The sequence below is a fragment of the Tursiops truncatus genome, chromosome 2 (genome assembly GCF_011762595.2).
Source record: "Tursiops truncatus isolate mTurTru1 chromosome 2, mTurTru1.mat.Y, whole genome shotgun sequence".
Classification (NCBI taxonomy): domain Eukaryota; kingdom Metazoa; phylum Chordata; class Mammalia; order Artiodactyla; family Delphinidae; genus Tursiops; species Tursiops truncatus.
Window position 1 is genome coordinate 95,073,629 of NC_047035.1, and position 24,832 is coordinate 95,098,460.

At 45.8% G+C, this 24,832-nt stretch overlaps 2 protein-coding genes and 1 pseudogene across 5 annotated transcripts in view; all 3 read right to left on the reverse strand.

Annotated features, from left to right (window-relative positions):
* Window positions 1-878: 878 nt before the first annotated feature.
* Window positions 879-7,434, reverse strand: BCL2L10 (BCL2 like 10). The gene is given in 3 exon segments (XM_019946537.2): window positions 879-1,125; window positions 6,983-7,299; window positions 7,302-7,434. Coding segments are annotated over 2 exon segments (414 nt in total). The 5' UTR covers window positions 7,420-7,434; the 3' UTR covers window positions 879-1,125; window positions 6,983-7,003.
* LOC101316314 (T-complex protein 1 subunit delta pseudogene) lies at window positions 1,860-7,000 on the reverse strand (annotated as a pseudogene).
* Window positions 7,435-14,185: 6,751 nt separating the features above from the next.
* GNB5 (G protein subunit beta 5) overlaps window positions 14,186-24,832 on the reverse strand; it is a 47,694-nt gene continuing 37,047 nt past the window's right edge. For 3 of the 4 annotated variants that reach the window (XM_073801019.1, XM_073801020.1, XM_073801021.1), the window contains 6 exons: window positions 24,381-24,524; window positions 22,524-22,615; window positions 19,377-19,425; window positions 17,538-17,634; window positions 16,050-16,216; window positions 14,186-14,883 (listed from right to left, as the gene is read on the reverse strand). In XM_073801019.1, the coding sequence (XP_073657120.1) occupies window positions 14,842-14,883; window positions 16,050-16,216; window positions 17,538-17,634; window positions 19,377-19,425; window positions 22,524-22,615; window positions 24,381-24,524 (591 nt within the window). In that variant the 3' untranslated portion in view covers window positions 14,186-14,841. The remainder of the gene's footprint in view (window positions 14,884-16,049; window positions 16,217-17,537; window positions 17,635-19,376; window positions 19,426-22,523; window positions 22,616-24,380; window positions 24,525-24,832) is intronic. The other variant, XM_033851683.2, reaches the window with a different exon arrangement.

Sequence of the window (24,832 nt, forward strand, 5' to 3'; positions counted from 1 at the left end):
TGCTCAACATTGCTAATTATTAGAGAAATGCAAATCAAAACTACAATGAGATATCACCTCACACCAGTCAGAATGGCCATCATCAAAAAGTCTACAAACAATAAATGCTGGAGGGGGTGTGGAGAAAAGGGAACCCTCCTACATTATTGGTAGGAATGTAAATTGGTACAGCTACTAAGGAGAATAGTACGGAGGTTCCTTAAAGTAACTAAAAATAGAGCTACCATATGATCCAGGAATTCCACTCCTGGGCATATATCTGGAGAAAACCATGGTTTGAAAGGATTCATGCACCTCAGTGTTCACTGCAGCAATGTTTACAATAGCCAAGACATGGAGACAACCCAAATGTCCATTGACAGAATGGATAAAGAAGATATGGTACATATAAACAATGGAATATTACTCAGCCATTAACAAGAATGAAATAATGCCATTTGCAGCAACATGGATGGACCTGGAGATTATTGTACTAAGTGAAATAAGTCAGACAGGGAAAGACAAATATCATATGATATCACTTATATAAAAAATCTTTTACAAATGATACAAATGAACTTATTTACAAAACAGAAACAGACTCACAGACTTACAGAGCAAATGGTCACCAGAGGGGAAGGGTGGGGGGTGGAGAGGGATCATCAGGGAGTTTGGGATTGACATGTATACACTGCTATATATAAAATAGATACCCAAAAAGGACCTACTGTATAGCACAGGGAACTCTGCTCAATATTATGTAACAATGTAAATGGGAAAATAATTTGAAAAAGAGTAGATACATGTATATAACAATCACTCTGCTGTACACCTGAGACTAACACAGCATTGTTAATCAACTATATTCCAGTATAAAATAAAAGTAAAAAAAAAATCAGTTTAAGAAGAAACGGAAATTTATTGAGCCCCAACAAGCTTTAGGCTCAGCCAAACTGTGAGATTTCAGTCATGTCATCAAAACTTTTTCTCCATGCTCCATCCCACCCCCAATCTCTGACCTCTGTCCTGTGAGCTCTTCTCTTCAAGGCAGGCTCCCTTTGGGAAGGCAAAACATCCTCTCCAGATTCTATTCCCAGTGGCAAAAGAACTCAAAGAGTTGGAATACTCCTGGCAAAAACACAGGACCTGTATGAAGAAAACCATAAGAGACCTAAATAAGAAGGGAAGACACAATATTGTAAAGTTACTACTTTTTTCCAAATTGATTTATAATCCAATCCCATTCTATTCAAAATCCTAAAGCAATGTCTTAATGGATTCTTTATAAACTGGTTTTCAGAATTCAACTTAAACAATTCACAGAAATGGCCAAGGATTTTTTTTTTTTTTTGAGAAAGAAGAATGGTGGGGTAAATTAGACTATAACACCAGATGTTTAAACATGTCATAAACATATAGTAATTGAGACACAGTGCTATTAGTAGAGAAAAAGATAAGTCAACAAACTAAACATTCAAATTAGCTGGGAAAAAATGGACCATCTATAAACAGTGCTGAAACACCCACCCCAACTCTTCTTTTATAAGAAGTGAGTCCTACTTCATACTGTTACCAAATGCAAGTTCATACGCCCCACATACAGTGAAAAACAAACTGAAACATCAGAGTTTGGAGCAGAGAAAGGTTTATTGCAGGGCCACACAGTTTCAGTTGCTAGTCAGTACACTGACTGAAACCAACAAAGGCTGAATAACCAGTTCCTCCAAAACGTTGGAAATACCATCCTTTTGGACATTAATGCCTATAGTTTTTCTCCTTGGCATGCCGGTTTTCTTAGTTCTGTGACTGTAGACATGGGATTCAGTCCAGCAGTTTCAGCTAGTGTAGATGGAATGAGCTCCGTAGTAACATCTGCAAAGGCATGAACGCAGTAGGATTTCATACCACTCAATGTTCATGAATATCCGGTTAACCACAGGGCCCACTCTATCTCTGGAGCACTACCTCCTGCAATTAGAGCTCTCTGCTTTACTAAACAATGAATAACACATAGGGCATCATGAACTGAGGGCCCGGCTTCTTCAATCACCAATGTGTTAGAACCAGGAACAACAGCTATAACTTTTTCCTGGGATAATACAGCCTGTAATCTTGAGCAGTGTGCCAGAACCATGTAAACTGACCCCCTCAGCTCATTCAGCCAAACCCAGCATGTCAGCAGTCAAGTTGGTTAGTATGAGCAATTGGCTTGGTTCCAATATTTTCTCTTTCAATGTCCTTAACTACCACAATCTTCATTTTGATCCAGAAATTTAATACAAGATCACTAAGAGCATATGTCTTAAGAATCAACTGTTTGATTATCATGATCTGTTTTTAAGCCCAATCTTAATCTTTTCAACTTTGGATATGTCAGAATTGGTCACCTTATGGGTGAGAACCAGCCCTTCCACCAACACAAAATCATCAATTGTCCCACCAAGTTTCCTTTAAAAAAAAAAAAAAGAGTTTATTTAAACTAAAAACAAGCAAAAAAACAAGAATAGTTTACCCACCCATTTCTCTCACCCCTCTACCCCCACCTCTGGAAACCACCAACCTGCTCTATCTATGAGCTTGTTTTTTTGTTTTTATTTTTAGATTCCACCAGTAAGAGAGATCACACAGTATTTGTCTTTCTGATTTATTTCACTTAGCATTATATCCTGGAGGGCATTAGCAGGTTTCTTAACTATTCTGAGATCTACAACAGTAGCTGTGGCTGGATCAATCACTTTCCTCCCTGCATTTACACTCAGGTAAGAGAAAGACTTGAATACTGAGAGACAACTGCTGAGCTCAGTGAAGTGGCTGCACTGTTTAACAACACTTCTCTGTCACTCGCTTCCACAGGTCACGGCATGTCAAGATTTCAGTACCCTTTCCAAATCCTTCTAAAGTGATCTGGAAATGATGAATCCATTTCTGAAAAAACCTGGTACAGGAATCAAAGAGAGAGCCAGCAACGATGACCACTGATGTGGTGTCATTTCCTTCTTTCTCTTGAGCCTTAGCTCTCGCGGCATTCTGGCTGTTGGATGTAATGCTTGTGTTTGTTTCAGAATGGTAGCACCATTTGTAATGGTCACATCACCTCTTCCATCTTGAATCATTTTATCCATTCCTTTTGGTCCAAGTCTTGATCTAATGCATCGGCAACAGCTTTGGCCATGAAGATGCTGCTGAAGCAGATCTGGGCTGGCTTCTTGTCCTCACGGGTGCTTTGCCCCTGGCTGCTAGCAAGCTTGGTTGGGTCTGTGTGGGCTCCGAAGGACAGACGAATGCAGATTCCAGCGGGCACTAGAATAACTGTGTTCACTGTTAACCACTGAAGGGGATCAGAACATGTTACCCCCAAATATGCCACTTTGGCATACTGATTATTTTAGCTGAAGGCAACTGAGAAATAATATATATAGGAAGGGCTCTCTGACCCCCTGCTGCCTAAAAGCAGGGCATAAATTTCCTGTGAGAAAGGTGCCTTCTTGTACCAGGAAGGGGAGAACACTCTTATCACTGGCGATGGGAGTTAATGCCAAGATGAATCTACATTAATTTTACTAAAATAATCCTCATCTTCCATTAGTTTCCCCCATATAGTCCTAGTCACTGTCCCACAATATACCACCCGTGGAAGCCCAAACCCCTTTTCTTTGTTTAGTCATATCTCCACAATTTATCACCCTTTGTTAAAATGGTATGTAAACCCCAAGTCTTACTGCTTCTTTGAGTTTTCACTTCTTTTCTATGAAGTCCCTGTAAAAAACATTAACATCAAATAAGATTTGTATGTTTCTCTCCTGTTAAGCTATTTTTTGTCTTTGAAATTCATAGGGCTCAGGTACAGGGCAAAGTTTTCTTTCTCCATCTACTTCAAGCGATGGGTTGACTACAGAATGGAAGGTGAAAGAGAAGGACTTGTTATGTGCCTGTGTATTGATTAAATGTTTAAAATAATTGTATGTGTTGTATTTAAAGAGACAATAAAAAGGAAATTGTCATCAATTAAGTTACTCCTAAGAATAAAGGCTTATTGAATCCCAAGCGGAACCAAATTTTTTTGTTTGTTTTTTTGCGGTACTCGGGCCTCTCACTGTTGTGGCCTCTCCCGTTGCGGAGCACAGGCTCCGGACGCGCAGCCTCCGGAAGCGCAGGCTCAGCGGCCATGGCTCACGGGCCCAGCCGCTCCGCGACATGTGGGATCTTCCCGGACCGGGGCGCGAACCCGTGTCCCCTGCATTGGCAGGCGGACTCTCAATCACTGCGCCACCAGGGAAGCCCCCAACTGTTTTTTTTAAAGATGCATAAATTAAAACTTTAAAGATTTAATAATTTATTGAAGTCAGAAAAATAAAATTTCAATATATTAACTCTAAAAACCTAGAAGTCCCAGAAATTATATTTTAAAGGATTTAGAAAGAATTCCTTAAAAAAGTATTTACTATTACATTCTTTGTTAAACTAAACTGTGACTGGGAAGACTTGTAGTATCATTTTACACCCCTGACACAGTGCCTTGATAAATTAGTCAGCAGTAGCACATGAAATCATGGATAAATGAGAGATACATATCCACTCTTATCCAAAGGTAGCAAATAGCCCCGTATTTCCTATTTAATGGAAAGCAGTTTCTTCTGTAATTCTTTGGAGCAATAAGCCTTTAGACCCGTGTCTCCCATTTAAAGAAGAGCCATTTGTGCCTTTGTCCTAATATCTCTCAGTACTTGTCAGGAGTTAAAATGCTGGCTGAATCACTGTAGGACTCATATGAATGCAGGTAAAAATATCTCAGGAGGTGGTTTACTCTGGTTTGTTCTTTCACATCTCAAATTTGCTTGGCTGGTCACAGTTCGGCAGGTAGAAATGAGTTAAGAATTTTAGATCTCACGATAATTTTGACCAGAAGTAGATTAAGATCATTGCTGTAGAGTATGAGAGAAAAACCCAGACCAGCTGTCTTTCCCAAGATGGCGGCAATGAGCGTTGGAAGGAGAGACAAAATCCATCCCATAAGGGGAGGGAGAAGAGAACTAGATTGCTTCATAACACTCAAAACCTGTACTCAATAAAATGCACCAGGGGTTCTAAATTAAACACTAAGACAACTCCTGAATTTAAAATGTAAAAAAAGGAAATCCTAGGGCTTCCCTGGTGGCCCAGTGGTTGAGAGTCCGCCTGCCGATGCAGGAGACACGGGTTCGTGCCCCGGTCCGGAAGATCCCACATGCCGCGGAGCGGCTGGGTCCGTGAGCCATGGCCGCTGAGGCGGCGCGTCCGGAGCCTGTGCTCCGCAACGGGAGAGGCCACAACAGTGAGAGGCCCGCGTACCGCAAAAAAAAAAAAAAGAAAAAAAGAAATCCTGAGTAATAGGTAACTTGTAATTAAGAAGCTTCGAGTTAGTATTTGTAAGAAGTAGGCTAACATAGGGGATAGAAGGTCGTAGGGGACACAACTTTGTCAGTTAGAGCAAGAATACTCATCTTTTCAATCACTTCTTTCAAAAGCCGAGAGGAAGGTAGAATACTATATCATGTTCTTTCCTGAGCAAGGAACTGATGCCATTTTGGGAAACTGACAAATCGCTAAATTGAAAGCTATCCCCTGAGACAATAAAGCAAGCAGTTCCAGTCAGAAAAATGGCCGGGGGGGGGGGGGCGGGACATGAAAGCCAGCCTGTGGCATTTTAACTGCAGCTGAGAGAGGTGTGGGCATGTCTAGTTTACTCATTTGTGGAATTTCTGCTTCTTGATGTTAAAAGATTGTTCCTTACTCAATGGTGATTAGCCAAAAGATGAGAACAAAAACAATGCGCCCCTATCAATTTCATCTTTATTGCGGAGTGCCCTTGGGGGCCAAATGCCTTGTTAAGAAAAAACGGCTCAGGTGGCGTTCTGAGAGTTCACAGGTCTGAATAGTTGAAGACCCCGCCTCCCGATCCCTTCCCATCCCAAAAGAATGGAATTAATGCTAACACCTCAAACTGTTCATGCAAGGTCAAGGTTGATTCAAATACTACCTCTCCTCCACAAATGGAACCCAATTCATCAATACAGGTCTACCAGGAAATTGCAAAACAGGAGGCTAAGTTTCCTGCAGTGTCTTCCCTAGATTCTTAGATTTTTTTTAATTGTTGGTTTTAATAGTTTGGCTGTGTTTCTTCTATAACCTGGGTCACCACGGTTGCTGATTCAACCCCAGTAAGGAGGAGAAGAAAGAAGCAGGGGTCTCGCTCAGAACCCAGGAGGCATTCTCCCCTCTTACTGAAGGCTGGCCAGACTCTCGCTGATCATGAGCTCAGTTTAGAAGCCGCAGTGCAAGGGCCTCCCGCTCTAGCCTAGACCACAGAGATCAATGGCTTACAGCTGCGCGCCAGGGCGCCTGGCTATCTCCCCATTGAGGGCTGGGTGCAGTGAATTGGCAGTTAAGGAACCTCAAGTTGTCAGCACCACGGGGTGCCCGCGCAACCACCGCCCCCCCACCCCCCAGAGACCTCTGCCTCAGCTCTTCCTGAGGGATGGGGGGGCTGGACAAGGGGCTGCCTTTTCATTCTAACGTTTTAGGCTGGTGTGCTCTGACTTGCAGAGCCGTGGGGGTCTATGGAGAAAGGTGCATCTAATAAGTGTTGGAGAAAGAACCCACCTGGCCCAGGCCACGCCGTTGCTGACTTCGCCACTTTGGGAATTTCTACCTAAGCAAAGCATCCAGACCTAACATGAGCTCACCCTAAAACCCCGAGGGCGGTCAAGGACAAGGCCGAAGTGTGCAAACCCAAGTCGTGCGCTGCTGTTTCAGAATGGGTTAGTATGAGAGCCGTCTAGCTAGGCCTGTTTTGGTGACTGACTCCGCCAGTAGAGGAGAAAGCCGGACTTCACCACGAATGTCCCAGGCCTGCTGAAACGAACGCCCCACGGGGCTGGCGCCGCAGGGTCCCTCCGGGCGCCGGCCGCGTGGGCGCGTCCCGGGCTGCCCACCCGCCCCGGGTCCCCACGCCCGCCGCGCTCACCCAGCCGCCGTTCGCCATCAGTCAGGCGCGGTGCCGTCCGGAGAGCTGAGCACACAGCAAGGCCACCAGGAACCGGCAGTCTCTGCTAACGTCTTCATTCTCCGTCTTCTTCCGCCTAAGGGCCCCCCGCGGCGGCCTCTCCAGCAGCGTCCCCGCGAAGGTCACGAGCGCTGCCACGCGGCCCCAGCTGGGCCCGCCACGGTTGTTGGCGACTAGCTCCTGCGCCATCCAGGCCACCAGCTCGACGCGGTTCCCGCGGAAGCCGCGGTACTGCGACAAGAAGTGCAGGTTGGTCTTCTGTTTCCAGGCGGCCACGGGCGCAGCACGGCGGCCTCGGGCGTGGACGGCGCCCGCACGGGGGTGCCGCGCTCGCTGGCGCAGTACTCCAGGTAGTCCGTCAGCAGCCTAGCTGTGCACTCCCTGAACGCGTCCCCCATGACTCCACCTCTGCCGGGGCCTGACCCGGCCTGTTTTATAGGCTCGCCCGCGCCCCGCCCCGCCCCGCCCCTCCCCGCTCCGCTTTGGCTCGGCTCGGCCCGGTCCGCCCCGGGCAGTTGTTTCCCAGGTCCGGAGAGGAGCCTTTGATGGGAATCCCATCTACACCTGTTCCAGCCCCAATAGGCGAGGCCCAGCTGTGTGCATGTGTTCACATAGCAATCAGGGGCACAGTGAGACTCTTCTGGGGTTATTGTTTAGCTCTCGGCTTGGGGACTAAGAACCCAGTGGGGACAGTCTGGGAAGTTGAGCTAGACTTTTGCCTCCTTTTTAGGAAAGGTTGACAAAGGCTACACACAGCCCTCCACTGGCGGCTCCCTTGAAAGGATTATCAGCATCTTCTCAGATTGGACTGAAGCATCCAGGTGTGTGTGGGAGGTACCTTTCTTTGGGTCTGGGATATGTAGCAGGAAACAGGATGATTCTCCTGCAGGTTGCTAGAGTGCCAATATTGGCTGCATTCACTCATTCATTCACTCATTTACTCCTAGTCTTTGGGGTGGTAGGTCTCCCCCTTAGCACTGGAGATATAATGGAGAACAAGGCATGTGGTTCCTGCTCTCAAGGACCCTAGAGTCTAGCGATGGGACAAAGAAACAGGCAATCACAGTACAGTTAAATTATCACCAAAATAGAGGTTGCGGGAGTACCCAGCTTTTGGCTGCTTCTTAAAGCTACCATCCCTATATTGCTTAGAATTCTCCACTTTTTACTGGCCAATCCGTTACTTCTTCTAATACTTCTTATACTAATCTTTCTCTGTTCATGTTACTCTATGGCTTCTTTCTCCTGACTGGACACAGACTGACATAGAATTGTACCAGCAGTGAAATTTGTGAGGGTCCATTGGTCTGGAGCATTTTAAAATATCCCCGTCAGGGTGGAAGATGAATTGCTGCAGCTTGTATTACCGACAAAAAGCAAGAGGCACAACCCTTGGTAGGTCACTTTGGAGGCAACATACGCAACCTCAACCCATCTACAGGCGGGTGGATTGGGAAGCAGAACAAGAGAAGGCTCTACAGCTGTCTAGGCTACAGTACAAGCTACTCTATCACTTGGGTTTTATGATCCAGCGAGTCCAATGATACTTGAAGTGTCAAACAGAGAAGCTGTATGGAGCCTCTGGCAAGCACCGATACAGTTACGGTGCAGACCTCTAGGATTGTGAAGCAAATCTACGTCCTCTTCTGCAGATGACTATCCTTCTGAGAAGCAGGTTCTGGCTTGCTACTAGGTCTTCATAGAGGCTGAATGAGGTGACCATGCAGCTTGAGTTCTCCTCATAATATGGACGTTGTCTGACATGCCTTGTTTTAAGGTTGGGTGTGCACAGCAGCAACCTTTCATCAAGTGGAAATGGTATATGAGAGACTGAACTCAGGCGGGTCCATGATGTACAAGTAAATTGTGAGTAGGCGGCTCAGACCCCTGCAACACAGCTCCTGTTGTTTGCCTCTTCTCTTGTTCCATGCCTATGACCTTCAGGGGATTGCTTATGACCAGCTGACTGAGGGAGAAAACTCAAGCCTGGATTATAGATGGGTCTGTATGATATGCTGGTATTACATGAAAGTGGACAGCTGGAGCATTATAGCCCCACTCATGGGGGACTGTGAAGACAATGGTGAAGGAAAATCCTCCCAGTGGGCAGAAATTCAAACAGGATATATGACTGTACACTATGTCTGGGGGGAGAGATGGCCAGAGTACAGATCTACATTGATTCATGGGCAGTTGCTGATGGTTTGGCTGGATGGTCAGGGCCTTGAAGATTGGTGACAAGGAAATCTTGGACAGAGATATGTGGCTGGACCCCTCTGAAGAGGCAGAATGAAGATACTCGTCTCCCATGTCAACGCCTCCAAAGGGCAGCCACTGCAGAGAAGACTCTTAATAATCAGGTAGACAAACTCCTGTGCTCTGTGGAGGTCGCAGAGCTTCTTTACACAGCTGCCACAGTGCTTGCTCCATGGGACCGTGAATGAAGAGGCCATGCAGCAGGGAGCGAGGATGTGGCAACAACAGAACTCCCCTTACAAAGGCTGAGCTGGCTAATGCCACTACTGAGTGCCTGATCTGCGAGTGCCAGCGATTCCTCTATGGTGAGCCAAATGAATTTTGCCCGAAGGGAATATAAATCTCTGTACGTCAAGCTGAGCTGGTTGTGACATCTTATGAATTCCCTTATTAACTAATTATTCAGTTAAATAAACATTTTGATATATGTTCATGTTTTATTTTCAAGGGAGTCATGATTTTATCTTTTTGGACATTATATTTTAGCAGCAAGCACACAGTTTTTTCTTAGATTTGGAGTAGCTTGGGGGTTAAGTGGTAGATCCTCTGGCCCTGCCATTGGTTAACTCGAATAGTTATCAGTGCAATCAAACAACAAATGAATAAATTAACCTCCACACAGAATTTCCTATGCAGTATGTAGTCAGATTTGGTTACAATCCCCCCTCTGCCACTCAGAAGCTGGGCGACCATGAGCAAGTTATTCAGCCCTCCCAACTTCAATTTCCCCACCTATGAAATGGAGGCAATAAACTGCATAATAGGCTGTTACAAGGATTACATGAGTTGGTATGTGCAAAGGCCTTAGCATAGTACCTGGCACATAGTAAAAGCTCTTTACAGAGGAGCTTGTATTATTAGTATGAGTTGACCAGGGTTACCAGGCTCGCTTGTCCCACTTTTAACCAAAAAACCAAGATGTGACATTTTTGGTGAGCCTTACTTATATGGTTTCTGGTTTTGTTTTTGTTTTTAAAATACTGAAAATATCTAGAGATTTTCAGTGATTCACAGCCCCCATTGGTCTCTTGCCTTTCCCACTGCCTCTCTGTGCCCGCAGGGCCCCTCCTCTGCCACATATGGTTGCCCCAGAGCCTCCGCTTGAGCCCCCCTCTCTCAATTACCTTCCTCCTCCACTTCCAAACCCCTACAAGGGCCTGAATCGCCCCAGGGAGGTCTCACAGGGAGGGGCTGGAAAAGGGCTCATTAGCCCAGATAAGCTGCTTTCAAAGTTGATCTGACCCTGGGAGTCCTTCCAGGGGATCCTCCAAGGTCAAAACTATTTTCATAATAATACATATTACATAATAATATGTGTGGCTTTTAAAACACTCACTTTCTCAGGAGTTTTCCAGAGGCTACTGATGTGTGGTGAAGGCATCATCACTGGAATATGTGCTTCTGTATTCTTGTGTTTTATGATTTTTCTCAGTTTGAATTTCTAATATGATAAATACTGATAGATATAATCCATATAAACAAAAAGCTCTTTGGGGTCCTCAATAATTTTTAAGAGTCTAGAGGGATCCTAAGATGGAAAACTTTGAGAACCACTGGCCCAGATGAATCTCTAATTGATGATAATTACCAATTTGATACATGAGTAGGGATCGCTTATGTGGGGTGGGGGGAGAGGAGAGAAAGGAATGAACAAGAGGAAGGGGAATATAGGGAGGAGGGGGAGAAGAAGAGGGGGAGAGGGGGGAGGAGAACAGGGATAAGGAAAGAGGTGAGACAAGAAGATGCACTTCCCTGGTGGCCCAGTGGTTGAGAGCCCACCTGCCGATGCAGGGGACACGGGTTCGTGCCCCGCTCCAGGAAGATCCCACATGCCGCGCAGCGGCTGGGCCCGTGAGCCATGGCCGCTGAGCCTGCGCGTCCGGAGCCTGTGCTCCGCAACGGGAGAGGCCACAGCAGTGAGAGGCCCGCGTACCCGCAAAAAAAAAAAAAAAGAAGAAGAGACAGGAGGGAGGAGATGTTGCAAGGGAGTGGGGAGAAGGAGGGAGAAGGGAAAGGAGTTGGAAAGGAGAGGAAGGAAACAGGAAAGGGAGGAGGGGAAGGTACTTTACATACCTTGGAACTGTCCCATTTCCTAGATGAGGGAACTAAGGCTGAGACAAATTTAGACATTGTATATCCTGTAAAAGTGGTAGAGCTGGGTCTGAAACTAGGTGCACATCCTTTGTCCCCATGCTGTCCCCCTCTTATAGATGAGTCCTAGTGTCAGCAGGACCACCTTCTAGCCAGATGGCCAAGCAACTATGAGAGGCAAGGATGCTAAGGCCCTTACAACCTGTACTGCCTTTAAGCCACTTATAATCCCGGGAAGGGTATAGAGGAGGTCCAGGGTGGGAAGAGGGAAGTGGATATTGGGTGCCTGCTCTGGCCTTGGGCTCATTCCAGAACAGGACCAGCAGCAGGGCCCTACTTCTGGGAGGCCAGCTGCCCATTCCCTCCAAAGCAGCTGCCTTGGTTTCAGTTCACAGGTATTTCCCACAAACACCTGTCATCACATACCTCCTTGTTTAACCCCCTTGTCTGCCTAACCTTTCTCTTCTCTGGCTGGAAAGGGGGTGTCCAAGGCTATGCACACCTCAGGGCACATCTATTTGGCCCCTTCACCACAATCGTTTGGTAGCTTTGCCTCCAAGTCCTCTAAAGAAAGAAAACCAGATTAAAACACTCCACTCAGCATTATTTTGAATATGCAAAATATAATTTATTACCTGGGGTTTATCCTTCAGTCTCCATGTGGTGTAGTATATTTCCAACCAAGTATTTCATCAATAAATACTAAACAACAGGCACTGTGAGAGTAAATACTTATAGGGGAGGTGGCTAACTGCCCATGGGGGTGAGTGTTTGAGGGAATACTTTCTTAGGGCCTTGAAGGTCACTTTTTTAAAAATTATTTTTTATTTATTTTTTAAAACATCTTTATGGGAGTATAATTGCTTTACAATGGTGTGTTAGTTTCTGCTGTATAACAAAGTGAAGCAGCTATACGTATACATATATCCCCATATCCCCTCCCTCTTGCGTCTCTCTCCCACCCCTCTAGGTGGTCACAAAGTACCGAGAGCTGATCTCCCTGTGCTATGCGGCTGCTTCCCACTAGCTATCTGTTTTACATTTGGTAGCGTATATAAGTCCATGCCACTCTCTCACTTCGTCCCAGCTTACCCCTCCCCCCTCCCCGTGTCCTCAAGTCCATTCTCTACATCTGCATCTTTATTCCTGTCCTGCCCCTAGAAGAACCATTTTTTTTTAAGATGCCATATGTATGTGTTAGCATACGGTATTTGTTTTTTTTTTCTGACTTACTTCACCCTGTATGACAGTCTCTAGTTCCATCCACCTCACTACAAATAACTCAATTTCATTTCTTTTTATGGCTGAAATGTGGTCACTTTTGTGGTCACATTGTGGTCACTTTTTTGATTGGAAAGTTAGGGCCTATTTTGCACATTTACTGAAGATGCTCCCCCACCTCTCCAAACATATAACCTTGAATTTGCTTCCCCAGAGTCTGGGTAACTTTTCCTTTGCCCTGCCTTCCTTCACTTCTGGGAGGCCCAGGTCAGAGTGCAGAGGCACAAAAAGGTCTGTGGGAGAGAGGGAAGGGGATGCCATAACTAGGAGCCCAGGAACAAGCTCAGGAACATTCTGGGAGCAGAGCTTGAGAATGTCACAGGACACATTGTGGGGCCAGCCCTTCAGCAGTTGGCAGGAGCTGGGTAGACCCTGTGCCCATTTCCCTGAGCGCCTGTTCAGACTGGAATCTATACTAGAGGGAGAAGGTGGCTGAAAAGTTGTCCCTCTGGACCATGCTCCGTCCCCCCTTCCCTCTGGGCTCTCAAGGTGAGTAGGGCGGGGTGGAGGTCTGGGGGATGCGAGAGGAGGGGGGGTGAGGGGGTAGGGGGGTGAGCAGGAGCCTTTCATATTTTCTCTCTCTACTCCAGGGCCTGTTGTGTAGTAAAACCCTTGGTAAATGTTTTCTTGGCAAATGATTGCATATAATCATTATGTTTATTTAAAAAGAGTTGATTGAAAAGCTGGCTTGGGTAATTTTTGACTGACTGGGCCCATCTTGATACCTGAACAAGTTGTTTTGCAGGTGGGCCTGGCACGCCCCCTGAGGTTTACAGGGGCACTGGGTCCAGGCCTATCGGGTGGCTCCAGCCCTGGAAGGGCAACTTCAAGCAGCAGAGCCTGCGGCTGGGCCTGCAAAGCCAGAACTACCGTTAGGAAAAGGTTCAGGCTGGAGCAGGGCCAAGAGAGGGGACCGAGGATCCAGGGGACTCAGCACACACAGCCCTCGGGCACCAGGAGAACCTGGCCTGCCAGACCCCAGACCACCCACAGGGCAAGCCTCACCCAGGCACCATTTTTGGTCTGAGATGACCTTCTGTTTCCCTAAGTGGTGCATGCCATCTTTATGAGTGAGGAGTTTTCTAAAGCAAAGAATCAGCCTCTACACCTTAAAACAAAACAGAACTGAAAATAAGGGATCCTGTAACTAAAACACTTGGTACCTTCCAGAAGGAACTGCTGAATTTCACATAAAGACAAGATATATTTTATGCTATTTTTCCTCAATATAAGTGAAACTAAGACATTATCATTCGAGACCTATCAATTAATTTGTATATGTAATTGCACTTGCAATGCAATAAAGATGAGTATAACTGATATGAACAAGATTCATTTTAGCCTGAGTAGATGCTACTAATCCTAATACGTCTAACACTACAAACAGATTTTTAAATGAGTTTACTGTCTTGTGTTCCTACACAGAAAGGTTTTGGTTGCTCTGAGAAGCATTTGTGTCACAAACAACATTCAGCGTTTCCCTCTAAGAAAACGTCCTGTCCCCATGATGCAGAGATATATCCCACAATCACAAGATTCACACATCAAACCTTCTATTTTATGATATCTCTGCTTCATTTATAACTGTTTACACATATGAAAATGTTTTATCTGAAAAAATACAATTGGACGCAAGGCTGAAAAGGATACTTTCACCATAAAAACACACTTTAAAAAAATTGATTCTGTCTAATTACATTTGGAATTGGCATTCTCTTCTATCAAAGACCAATTAACACTGTCCTTCTCACACAGTGCATTAAAGTCAGCACTTGCAGGGGAACGTTCCAAAAGTCACAGTGTACACTGAGAAAAATCAGCTTTTAAAGTGCTCCGAAAAATAAATTTGATTCAAGGAAACAATATAGAATATATTATATGCTGAACTGTACTGGGGATAGAATGAGTTGAGACGATAGTTTAGAATAACCTTAAAAACAGATACATTTTAAAAAGTGTTTGAAATGAAAAACACTGTACTTGAAGGTGTTCTCATAGTGCTAAAGGCTCACACTGGGATCTTTCCAGGTGGTGGTTTTAACAGTAATATTGGAGACGCTTGCTGAACTTTCAGTCATGGAGCTGCTCCCTTAAGCTAAGTTGCAATAAACTCTGAGATCCTCTAGAAGCAAGATCTATTTACATGTGACGATTTCAAATTCTATTCTCAGGTACCTATATGTGAATTATGATTAAGCCCAGACCTGCAAAGACACAAATAGATAATTTTTAGTCTGTTTTCAGTTAATGACTTGTAAAACCTGAGTTTAAAGAGATAAAATCAAAGTCTACTATACACAAACATACACACGACATCCAAAATAGAGCATTCACATGTCTTAGAAAGATAACACTTTACTCGTAGCAACTCAAAGGGGCTTCTTTGGCCCTGGCTCCCCCTCTCCCTTAGTTAATCATCTGAAGGGCATCTGTGGCCTTCTTGCTAGGGAAGGTAACTCTTAGATTGAAAACCAGAACCCTCTGTACCCATTCAGCTCACTGGGTACACTGACATGTTTATTAATTTAGCAAACTCTTGCCCAGGATGATGAAGCCACAGATAACTTTACTGTTTGTTTCAGGAACTTTGCAAAAATCCTTTTATCTATTTACCCTAAGACTAGACTACTCAATTACCCTCTTTAGAAAAGACACACTTCTCACGACAGTACACAGCATCAAATGACCGCCTACTTTTCAAGACGGTCTTCGAAATTCTCTCCCTCCCCCCACCCTGTGTCCAACAATCTTAAACTATGCCACAAATTTGTCCAATCCTAATTAAGTCCCTCCATCAAAAGACCTGCCTTCAACCAGACTCCCCAAACCTCATAAATACCTGCCTTTGCTCTCCCCTTCTGAAATGCTAATAAGACTGTGAAGTTTGTGATCTTCCACAGTGAGGTAAGCTTTGCTTGATGAACAGGTTACTTTGGTGGCATTTCTAGGGAGCCAACATCTGACAAAGTCATGGAGCTCTTTGAGAATCTAATAAAAGCCATGAGGACACTTTTCCTGGAAAAATGCGCACGCGCGCGCACACACACACAATTTAGCATATAATTGCAGGGGCTTCATAGGTCTCCTGAAGCCCCTGTGTGGGCTTCACAGGGGTCTGTGACCAAAGATTAAGAACCCAGCACTACTGGGAGGTGAGACTGGCAATCTGACTTGTCAAAGGCTGGAATCAGACTTTTAGGGTATCTGCTTGAATAGCTGCATCGATGGGGAACTCACTACCTCCCCAGGCAAATCATTTCTCTGTGGCTACAGAATTGAAAGTAGAGCTCCATTTTGGCTGCCCAGGCCCATCCTAGCTTACTCTGACCCCTCTGCTTTCAGGAAGGCCAATCACTCCTGCTCTCACACACACAGGAAAGTAGAAAGACTTCTCTCTTACTCTGAGGGTATGATCCCATGATCCTGAGCAAAAGGCAGTCCCATCAGGGGAAACTCGTAGAGTACTAACACGGTTTTCATGTCCAAACAAGATGGAGACTCGGGATCCCTTGAGGACATCCCAGACGTTGATGGTATAATCGTTGTATCCAGCAAACAGCAGGCGACCTTAAAGCAGAAGGATATGATGGTTATGAAACCAGTTCCTTCCTTCTTGTTTTTCTTTTCGTGACTCTCACTCATGCACTCACTCATTCATTCATTCATTCATTCATTTAATAAACAGTGATTTAGTGCCCATTATGTGCCAGGCACTGTGCTTTGCCCTGGGGTTTCAAAGAGGAGAAAGCACAGTTGCTGGCCCCTGTGGAGGGTGGTGGTGGGCAGGCTGACTCATAAATCATTGCAGCACCCTGTGGTAAGGGCTGTCATGGAAGTGCTCAGCTATGTGTGAAGTGTTATGTGATCATAGAGGAAGGGGGATCAAGAAGGGCACTACAGGGGACTTCCCTGGTGGCGCAGTGGTTAAGAATCCGCCTGCCAATGCAGGGGACACGGGCTCGAGCCCTGGTCTGGGAAGATCCCACATGCCGCGGAGCAACTAAGCCCATGCACCACAACTACTGAGCCTGCGCTCTAGAGCCTGCAAGCCATGACTAATGAGCCTGCGTGCCACAACTACTGAAGCCCGCGCACCTAGAGCCCGTGCTCCACAACAAGAGAAGCCACCGCAATGAGAAGCCCGCGCACTGCAATGAAGAGTAGCCCCTGCTCGATGCAACTAGAGAAAGCCCACGCACAGCAACAAAGACCCAACGCAACCAAAAATATATAAATAAATTAAAATTAAATTAAAAAATTTTAAAAAAGGGCACTACAGGGAAAGCAACATTTGAGCTGGCTTTTGAGGACTGAATAGGAGTTTGCAATGCAGAGAAGGACGGGAAAAGACGTTCCAGTAGCAGCATGTATGCACAAAAGCACAGCTACACAACCGGGGGGTGTCTGGGAAAACTGAATGGTCCAGTGACCCAGCATACGAGTGCTGCCTTAACTTTCACAGGCAGCCTCCCCAGCTGTGAGGGCAGAGGTGCCATGAGCTTCAGGGAATTAAGAAAGGGACTCTTGCTCACTCCCCCCCCCCCCCACCTCTGGAAAAAAAGGTCCCTTTTCAGGTGTGAAAGGAAAATGGAAGGCTGGAGAGGAAATGCCTAAAGGCACAGATGCAGTTTTGATACATCATTGTTTTGAAGAAGAGCATTAGGTGGGCCCAGCCTTCATTTCCCGTGGAGTGAACTGGGCTGGGGAAGCTGCTTCAGGCAGGGCAAAGCGGGCTGTCAAAAATGCAGTGGAGGAAAACTGGTGCAAAAGTAGACTCTTTAGCACATGGACCCACAGGAAGTTTAGCTAGGAGGGAAGCTTGGCAGAGCTGGGTTTCATTGAAGTCCTGTTTTACAGTCCTGGGAAAGTTTCTGAAATAAAATCTTACCACTGAGGGAGAAGTCCACGCTGGAAGCTCCAAAGATGATACTCTCTTTGGAATAGATGGCAACCTCCCTGTCTGCCCGGAGGTCGTAGAGGCGACACTGGGGTGACAAAGAAGACAAAGAGGCACTTGTTTCTGGATCCTGTTTGGTGCATTGATGGCTACAGAGCTACAGGCTGGTGCCAGTGGCTTGTGTAGTTTGAGGGATAAGGGAAAAACCTCTTTCGTTTTCTCTCCTAGTATTTTCTCCCTCAATCCCGATTCCTATCAATCTCCAGGGATTACTGGAGATTCAAAGAAACAGCAAATACAGATTTCTTTAGGTACAAAAATAAAAATGAAAGCCCTCTTTTTTTTTCTGACAAAGAATGTGTGTTCACTGCAGAAAATTCAGGAAAACTCAGAAATGCATAAAGAAGGAAATAAACGTCACCCCCAATCCTAGAGGTATTTACTAACATCTGGACTATTCCCTTCAGCCTTAATCTATTTTATGTGTGGATTTAAATGGGGAGGATGTTTCATTATTGCTTCTATTAGCATTATGTTATGAGCATTTTCTCATATCATTAAATAATCTTAAAAAAAAAACAGGAGTAATATGGTTGTTATATTCCTCATGTGGATATATCAGAATCTACTTAGCTATACCCTGCTAAGTGTTTGATTACGTCTGATTTTTCTCTTTTACAAATAAAATTATGGGGAAGCCATGATCCTTCTTCTATAAAAATCTTTATATGCATCTCTGATATTTTCCTTAGAATAGCTAAAAAATAGAATCCTTAGAATAGAATTGTTCCCAAGAAATAGCAATGGCTGGATCAAAGGGTAGGGAAGTTTTGAAAGCTCTTGAATTCTCCCAAATGTATGCCCTTAAATTTTGTTAAATATTTTTTGAAATACAGAAGTTTTAAATTTTCATGATTATCAAACCCTCAATCTATTCCCCTGTAATTTCTTCCAGGATAGCAAATTAAAGTGCAGTTCATTATTTAATAAGATATTTGCTATTTTGAGGGCACAGGAGGATATTTTTTTTCTCCTGAAATATAGGTCAACATAATTTGACAATTAGTATCAAAAGCCTTAAAACTAGGTTGATTTTGGGCTTCCCTGGTGGCGCAGTAGTTGAGAGTCCACCTGCCGATGCAGGGGACGCGGGTTCGTGCCCCGGTCCGGGAAGATCCCACATGACGCGGGGCGGCTGGGCCCGTGAGCCATGGCCGCTGAGCCTGTGCGTCCGGAGCCTGTGCTCCGCAACGGGAGAGGCCACAACAGTGAGAGGCCCGTGTACCGCAAAAAACAAAACAAAACAAAAAAACAACAAAAAAAAAACTAGGCTGATTTTTAACTCAACAAGCTCATGTCAGAGAATTAATTCTAAGGAAATGATAAGAGAGGTACCAAAAATATTTGCTTATAGCAGTGTTTTTAACAGGAAAAAAAAACCTTGGAAAAAACCTAATGACCCAAAACTTGAAGACTGGTTAAGTAAATGATGGCATATCCATAACGTGGAAAACTATTCAATCATTAAGAAAATATAATGTGGGAGAAAAATATGTATTGGCATGGGAAAATGTTCACAATCTATTGCTAAGTGAAAAAAGCAAATTATAAAGCATTTTGTTTAAAAACTAAAAAGACAGAAAGGAATTCACTGAACTGTGATTTTTCTTGGGTATAATGATTAACATAATTTAGTGTTTTCCCCCAAGTTTTCTTTATTGAAGTCACATCAGTTCTGTAATCAGGAAAAAAGTTATTTTTGAAAACTAAAATTAGGTCAGCATATCTCTCCTTTGGATAGGAAAAGCTCTCAATAACTTAGAAACATACCGTAGCATCATCTGATCCTGAAGCAAAGGCATCTCCACTCGGGTAGTATCTGCAGAGAGAAAGTGTGGGGAGAAAGCACTTAGAGTGGTCCTGGGTGCCCATCAGAACCATCTGGGAAGGCTGTCCCATGCTGGTCCCCCAGACTTCTAGGGATACACAGACCACTCATTACAGAGGCCAGAAAGGGAGGCTCATCTGGAAGGTCCCATTGACCTAATTTTCTTCTCTGTAAACAGGGGACAGTGACACTGGCCTTGCAGAGTATTGGCAAGGAGTAAATGAGATAATATGTATATCTGTACCAGACACCGAACACAGGCAGGTCCCCTGTATCCTTGCTTCCCCTTGGTCATATACCCCATTCCCAAGACTTGGCCAGAGCTAAGGGATAAGACAGTGGTTATAAACACAGACACTGCAATCAGATATACAGAGCCACGGGAAGCTGTCTGCACTGACCACTCACTACATGGGATACTTCTGGCAAGTGCCTTCACCTGGCCCAGCCTCAGTTTCTTCATCTGAAAAGTGAGGAGGATAATGTACATTTCCTGCTGTAAAGACTGAATAAGACACTATATATATTATACAAAGAACGTGGCATGGTACCAAATAAAAAGCATGCAATAACTAATGATTATTACTGTTATAGTCATCCTCTCCTCTAATCAGGCCTTCAGGGACTTCCCTGGTGGTCCAGTAGGTAAGACTCCGCGCTCCCAGTGCAGGGGGCCCGGGTTCGATCCCTGGTCGGGGAACTAGATCGCGTGTGCATGCCGCACGCCGCAACGAAGATCCCGCGTGCTGCAACTAAGACCTGGCACAGCCAAAATAAATAAATATCTAAAAAGAAAAATAATCAGGCCTTCTGGACAGAGGGCAGCCTAAGTAGAGACCTGGTGGATATTAGAAGAAGAGGGTTCTGGGTAGAGGGAACAGCATGGGTGAGAGAACGTGCATGTTTAAGCTGTTATTTCCTGAATATATAGGGATTTAGTTTAGTTTTGTGGCTTTATATTCTATCCTGTATCTTAAAAACCTCATTTACTGGGCTTCCCTGGTGGCGCAGTGGTTGAGAGTCCGCCTGCCGATGCAGAGGACACGGGTTCGTGCCCCGGTCCAGCAAGATCCCACATGCTGCGGAGCAGCTGGGCCCGTGAGCCACGGCCGCTGAGCCTGCGTGTCCGGAGCCTGTGCTTTGCAATGGGAGAGGCCACAACAGTGGGGGGGCCCGTGTACCACAAAAAAAAAAAAAACACAAAAAACCTCATTTACTATCTGTAGTAATTTCTCAATTGATTTCCTTGGATTTTCTGGGTAATTACTGCACATTTGCAAAAAGTGATAGTTTTTTTTCCCCTGTTTTCCTTTCCTACATTTGAGGTCAAAGAGCTAGAAAATTCTCATTAATATTTCTACCACTAAGGTAATTAAGTATTCTTATTGTGTTCTGGCTTTTTAAAAATTATTATTATTATTATTTTATTTATTTATTTTTGGCTGTGTTGGGTCTTCACTGCTGCATGTGGACTTTTCTCTGGTTGCAGTGTGAGGGCTTCTCATTGCTGTGGCTTCTCTTGTTGCAGAGCACGGGCTCTATGCGTGCAGGCTTCAGTAGTTGTGGCACACGGGCTCAGTAGTTGTGGCTCACGGGCTCTAGAGCGCAGGCTCAGTAGTTGTGGTGCACGGGATTAGTTGCTCTGCGGCCTGTGGGATCTTCCCGGACCAGGGCTCAAACCCGTGTCCCCTGAATTGGCAGGTGGATTCTTAACCACTGCACCACCAGGGAAGCCCTGTGTTCTGGCTTTTAAGGGGAATAAGTCTAGTACTTTCCTCTAAGTATAAATATTCTTGCGTGATTATACTTTAAATGCTGTCCTGACAGTGCCAGCTTCTAAATATATATGTCAAGTCCTGACCTCTCTCTTGGAATCCGGTTCACAGCTCCTGCTACCTACTTGACATTTCCACTTGGTCGTATAATAGTGTCTCAGACTTAGCTAGCCCAAGACAGAGCTCCAGAATCCATATGCAACCACTGCCTTCTCCCTGCACTGCCTCCAACCCTCCCTGTCTTAGCAAATGTATCAGTGCTTACTGCCCCTTATAAAAGATACAGGTTCCCTGAGCTGAGGGTTCTTCTCCTATAATGCAGCCCTTTGCATGGGCAGGTGTCATTTGGCCCTTTTCATGTGACCCTGTAGAATTGGGGCTTAGGTAACCAGCAAAAAGATGCTGATACCCCAGCTACTGCCATCACTATGAGTAACCAACTATCCTTCATCTCTAACCCAGGAGTCTCATGCCTTCTAGCAGCATCCATGAATCTGTGGCAGCCTTACTTCATAGCTTGCAGCTAGGGTAAAATCTCAAATCCTTCACAATTCTAGACATTTCTGTCCTCCCTGTGTGTCTTCTTTAGTTGCAGCCACCATCATTTCATTCTAAAACTCACACAACAACCTTCTAACTGGCCGTCATACTTCCATTCTTGCTCCCCTACAATCCATTCTCCATACAGCACCCAGAGTGACCTTTCAAAGGCAAAACATGGATCACGCTGGCCACCTCCCCAACTCAGGACTCGCTAGTCGTGACCTGGCCTTTTGTTAGGTCCCTGAACATCTCACCTCCCTGATCTTCCCCCCGGCTCTTTGCAAGCCTGGCTCCTTCATTATCCTGGTCTCAATTTAAACATCAATTTATCAGAGAGGCCTGACCATTCAAAAAAATACCCCATCTTATCACAGTTCCCTGTTTTACTTTCTCTTAGCACTTAGCAGTACTTAAACAGCACGTTTATCTGTGCTTTGTCTTCTGTAGGACAGTAGCGATGTTGTCTTGTTCAAAACAGTACTCCCAGTTTCTGGAATAATGTCTCGCAGATAAGGACTTCATCAACATTTGTTGAATGAATGAATGAGAAACACTGACTTGACCTAGACAGGATACTATCCATTGCCCCTAGTGCAATTATATTAAAATTCTCCAAGAAATCGGGAGTGCTGTTCAGTCCCACCACAAATCAGCCATTATTGCTGGAAAAGCCTCTCTCGGCCAAGTAAATTGAGCCTAGAGGCTAAGTGCTAGCCCAGGCCGGGGAATACTGGAGGACAGAGGAGCAACGTGAACGTTCTACTCACTGACCGGACACTGTTGATGTCAGATTCGTGCGTTTCGAAGGCCTGCACGCACTGTCCGGAGCGCATGTCCCACACCATGGCTTTCTTGTCACATCCCTACAAACAGAAAGTTACCCAGAGTTATGTACAATGCAAGGAATGTCTACAGACAGGCATGAGTTCTGGTTATGTCACAGAGACCTTTTGGTTCCCATTAGTAAATGGCTGACAATATGCTCTTCTGGCACTAGCTTTACCTAAGGCCACTTTCCTCAACTGACAAGCCCTCACGCGGCCAGAGAGAGGTCTTGGGGTCAGGGTGACGAGCAAGGGAAGGCACCCAGCCCCCTTTTAAGCACGTTTTCTTCTCTCCCACCTTTCTGAGGGGCTGCAAACTCTCCAGAGCCTCCTTCTCTCCTTCCTCCTGGGCATCTCTCTTCACTTTTCCCTCTCTTTCCCCCTCCTCTTTATCTCTGCCTCTGTAAGCCCAGAGGAGAGGAGGGCAGGTGGACAGTGGGTGTGGTGGGACCTCCCAGCTTTGCCTCAGGTGTGTGGGGCAGCCCCTGGGCCAGCTGCACCCCAGCAGCCTAGTCAGGGTGTTGCCCGCAGTCGGCTGGGTGGCTCAGGCAAGTCACCTCCCTGGACTTCTGCCTCAACACCTGTAAAGTGAACCTTCTCTGGGCTGCTACCATGACCCAGAGAATCATGAACACTAGGCTTTCACATACTCTCTTGCTTCTGGGAGCATTTTGATAAATTCCTGCAGAGCCTTCCGTGATCAAGCATGAGCAGTATAATTAGACTCTCAAAGGTCAAACAGAAGGAGTCATGGGTTAAAATTAGTGTCCAAGTTGTTGGTTTCAACTCAGAGGAGAGGGTGGATGAGGTGCCACGACTGATGTCTCAGCGAGACCTGCTGTGGGAGTTCAGCACTCCAAGCATCTTTACTGAGAATGTGGACAAAGGAATCAGCGAGTCTCTTCAAATCGTTACTGGACCCTAAATCAGATGGAGTTTCATACTCTGAAAGAGACGATACAGTCCACAATGATACCAACAATTTGAAAAAAGAGTGTCGTTGAGTAGGGATAAATACAGTTATACAAAGACACAAGAATGAAATGTACACAGATAGGGCCAAATACCCAAGAAGAAAATCAGGGTCCCTGCCCACTCGAGGCCTCACAGCCCTCACCTGAGGCCCAGGACTAAGATGTGGGCAGCTCGGAGCAAACATCATTAGACAGCGTTTGCATCTCTGTCCTCTCTCATCACTTGTCTCCTGAGCGAGATGAGACAGGACCCAGGGGTCAGGCCAGCCACCTCAGTTCTCCATTCTTATTCCCAGGTGTCCATAGAAATACTTGCCTCTCTGCATACCACACTGTAAACTCTTCCCTCTACTGCTCACAATATCCTGGGGAAGGTGGGGGGCAAATGCTATCGTGCCTTATTATGCCCAATTTACAGAGGATGAAATGGAGAGTCAGGTAGCAAACGTGGGTCCCAGGTGTCCTGGCTCATCTGGTGTCCTCTGCCATGGTGGCCTGCCTGTCCGACTCGTAGCCTTCAGATACGCTGTTCCCTGTGCCCGAGAGTGGGAGGGGCTGGCGACTGGCAGGGGTGGGGCGGGAGAGTGTCCCACCAGTGTCAAAGCTCTGATCACGCCACAGCGATGCTTCGCCACCACTGCCACCTGAGCCTCCTGGTGCCTAGCGACTGTCTCTAAAGGTCTCAGAGGCTCACTCTCTGCTACTTATTTAAGGAATCTCGGCCCCATCCAGGGAAGTGTCCAGTCTAGTCCCACAGATTAACAGGAAGTGCTACCATGAGCCTCCCTAGTGGACAAAGGACCCCCCAGAGATCTTCCTTGGGTCTTTACCCCGGACACGAAGGTGTTCCCGGTTTCTGAGGGAGCCAGGTCCAAGCAGAGCACGTCGGCCCCGTGCCCATGGAAGCTCTGCAACAGCTGCCCGCTCTCCACGTCCCACAGGGCACACGTGCCGTCGCCACTCGCTGTCAGGATCTGCCGCAGGAAAGGACAGGAAGGGTGTGGCTGTCATTAATGTCCCTGTCAGGGGAAGCCAAGCAGATGCTTACAGTTCCACAGGGAAGAGGAGGCTCCTTACACACACACACACACACACACACACACACACACACACACACACACACACACACACACACACACACACACACACCCGCTAAATCTGGACTCAAGCACAGAACTCTTTCTCTGGTACTGAGAAAGAAACAGTTCATTTTTGACACCCTCGTTGTCCTGGAGCTGTTTATGTGCCTGTCCTCCTGCAGAGTATGGAATCCAGAGGTCTC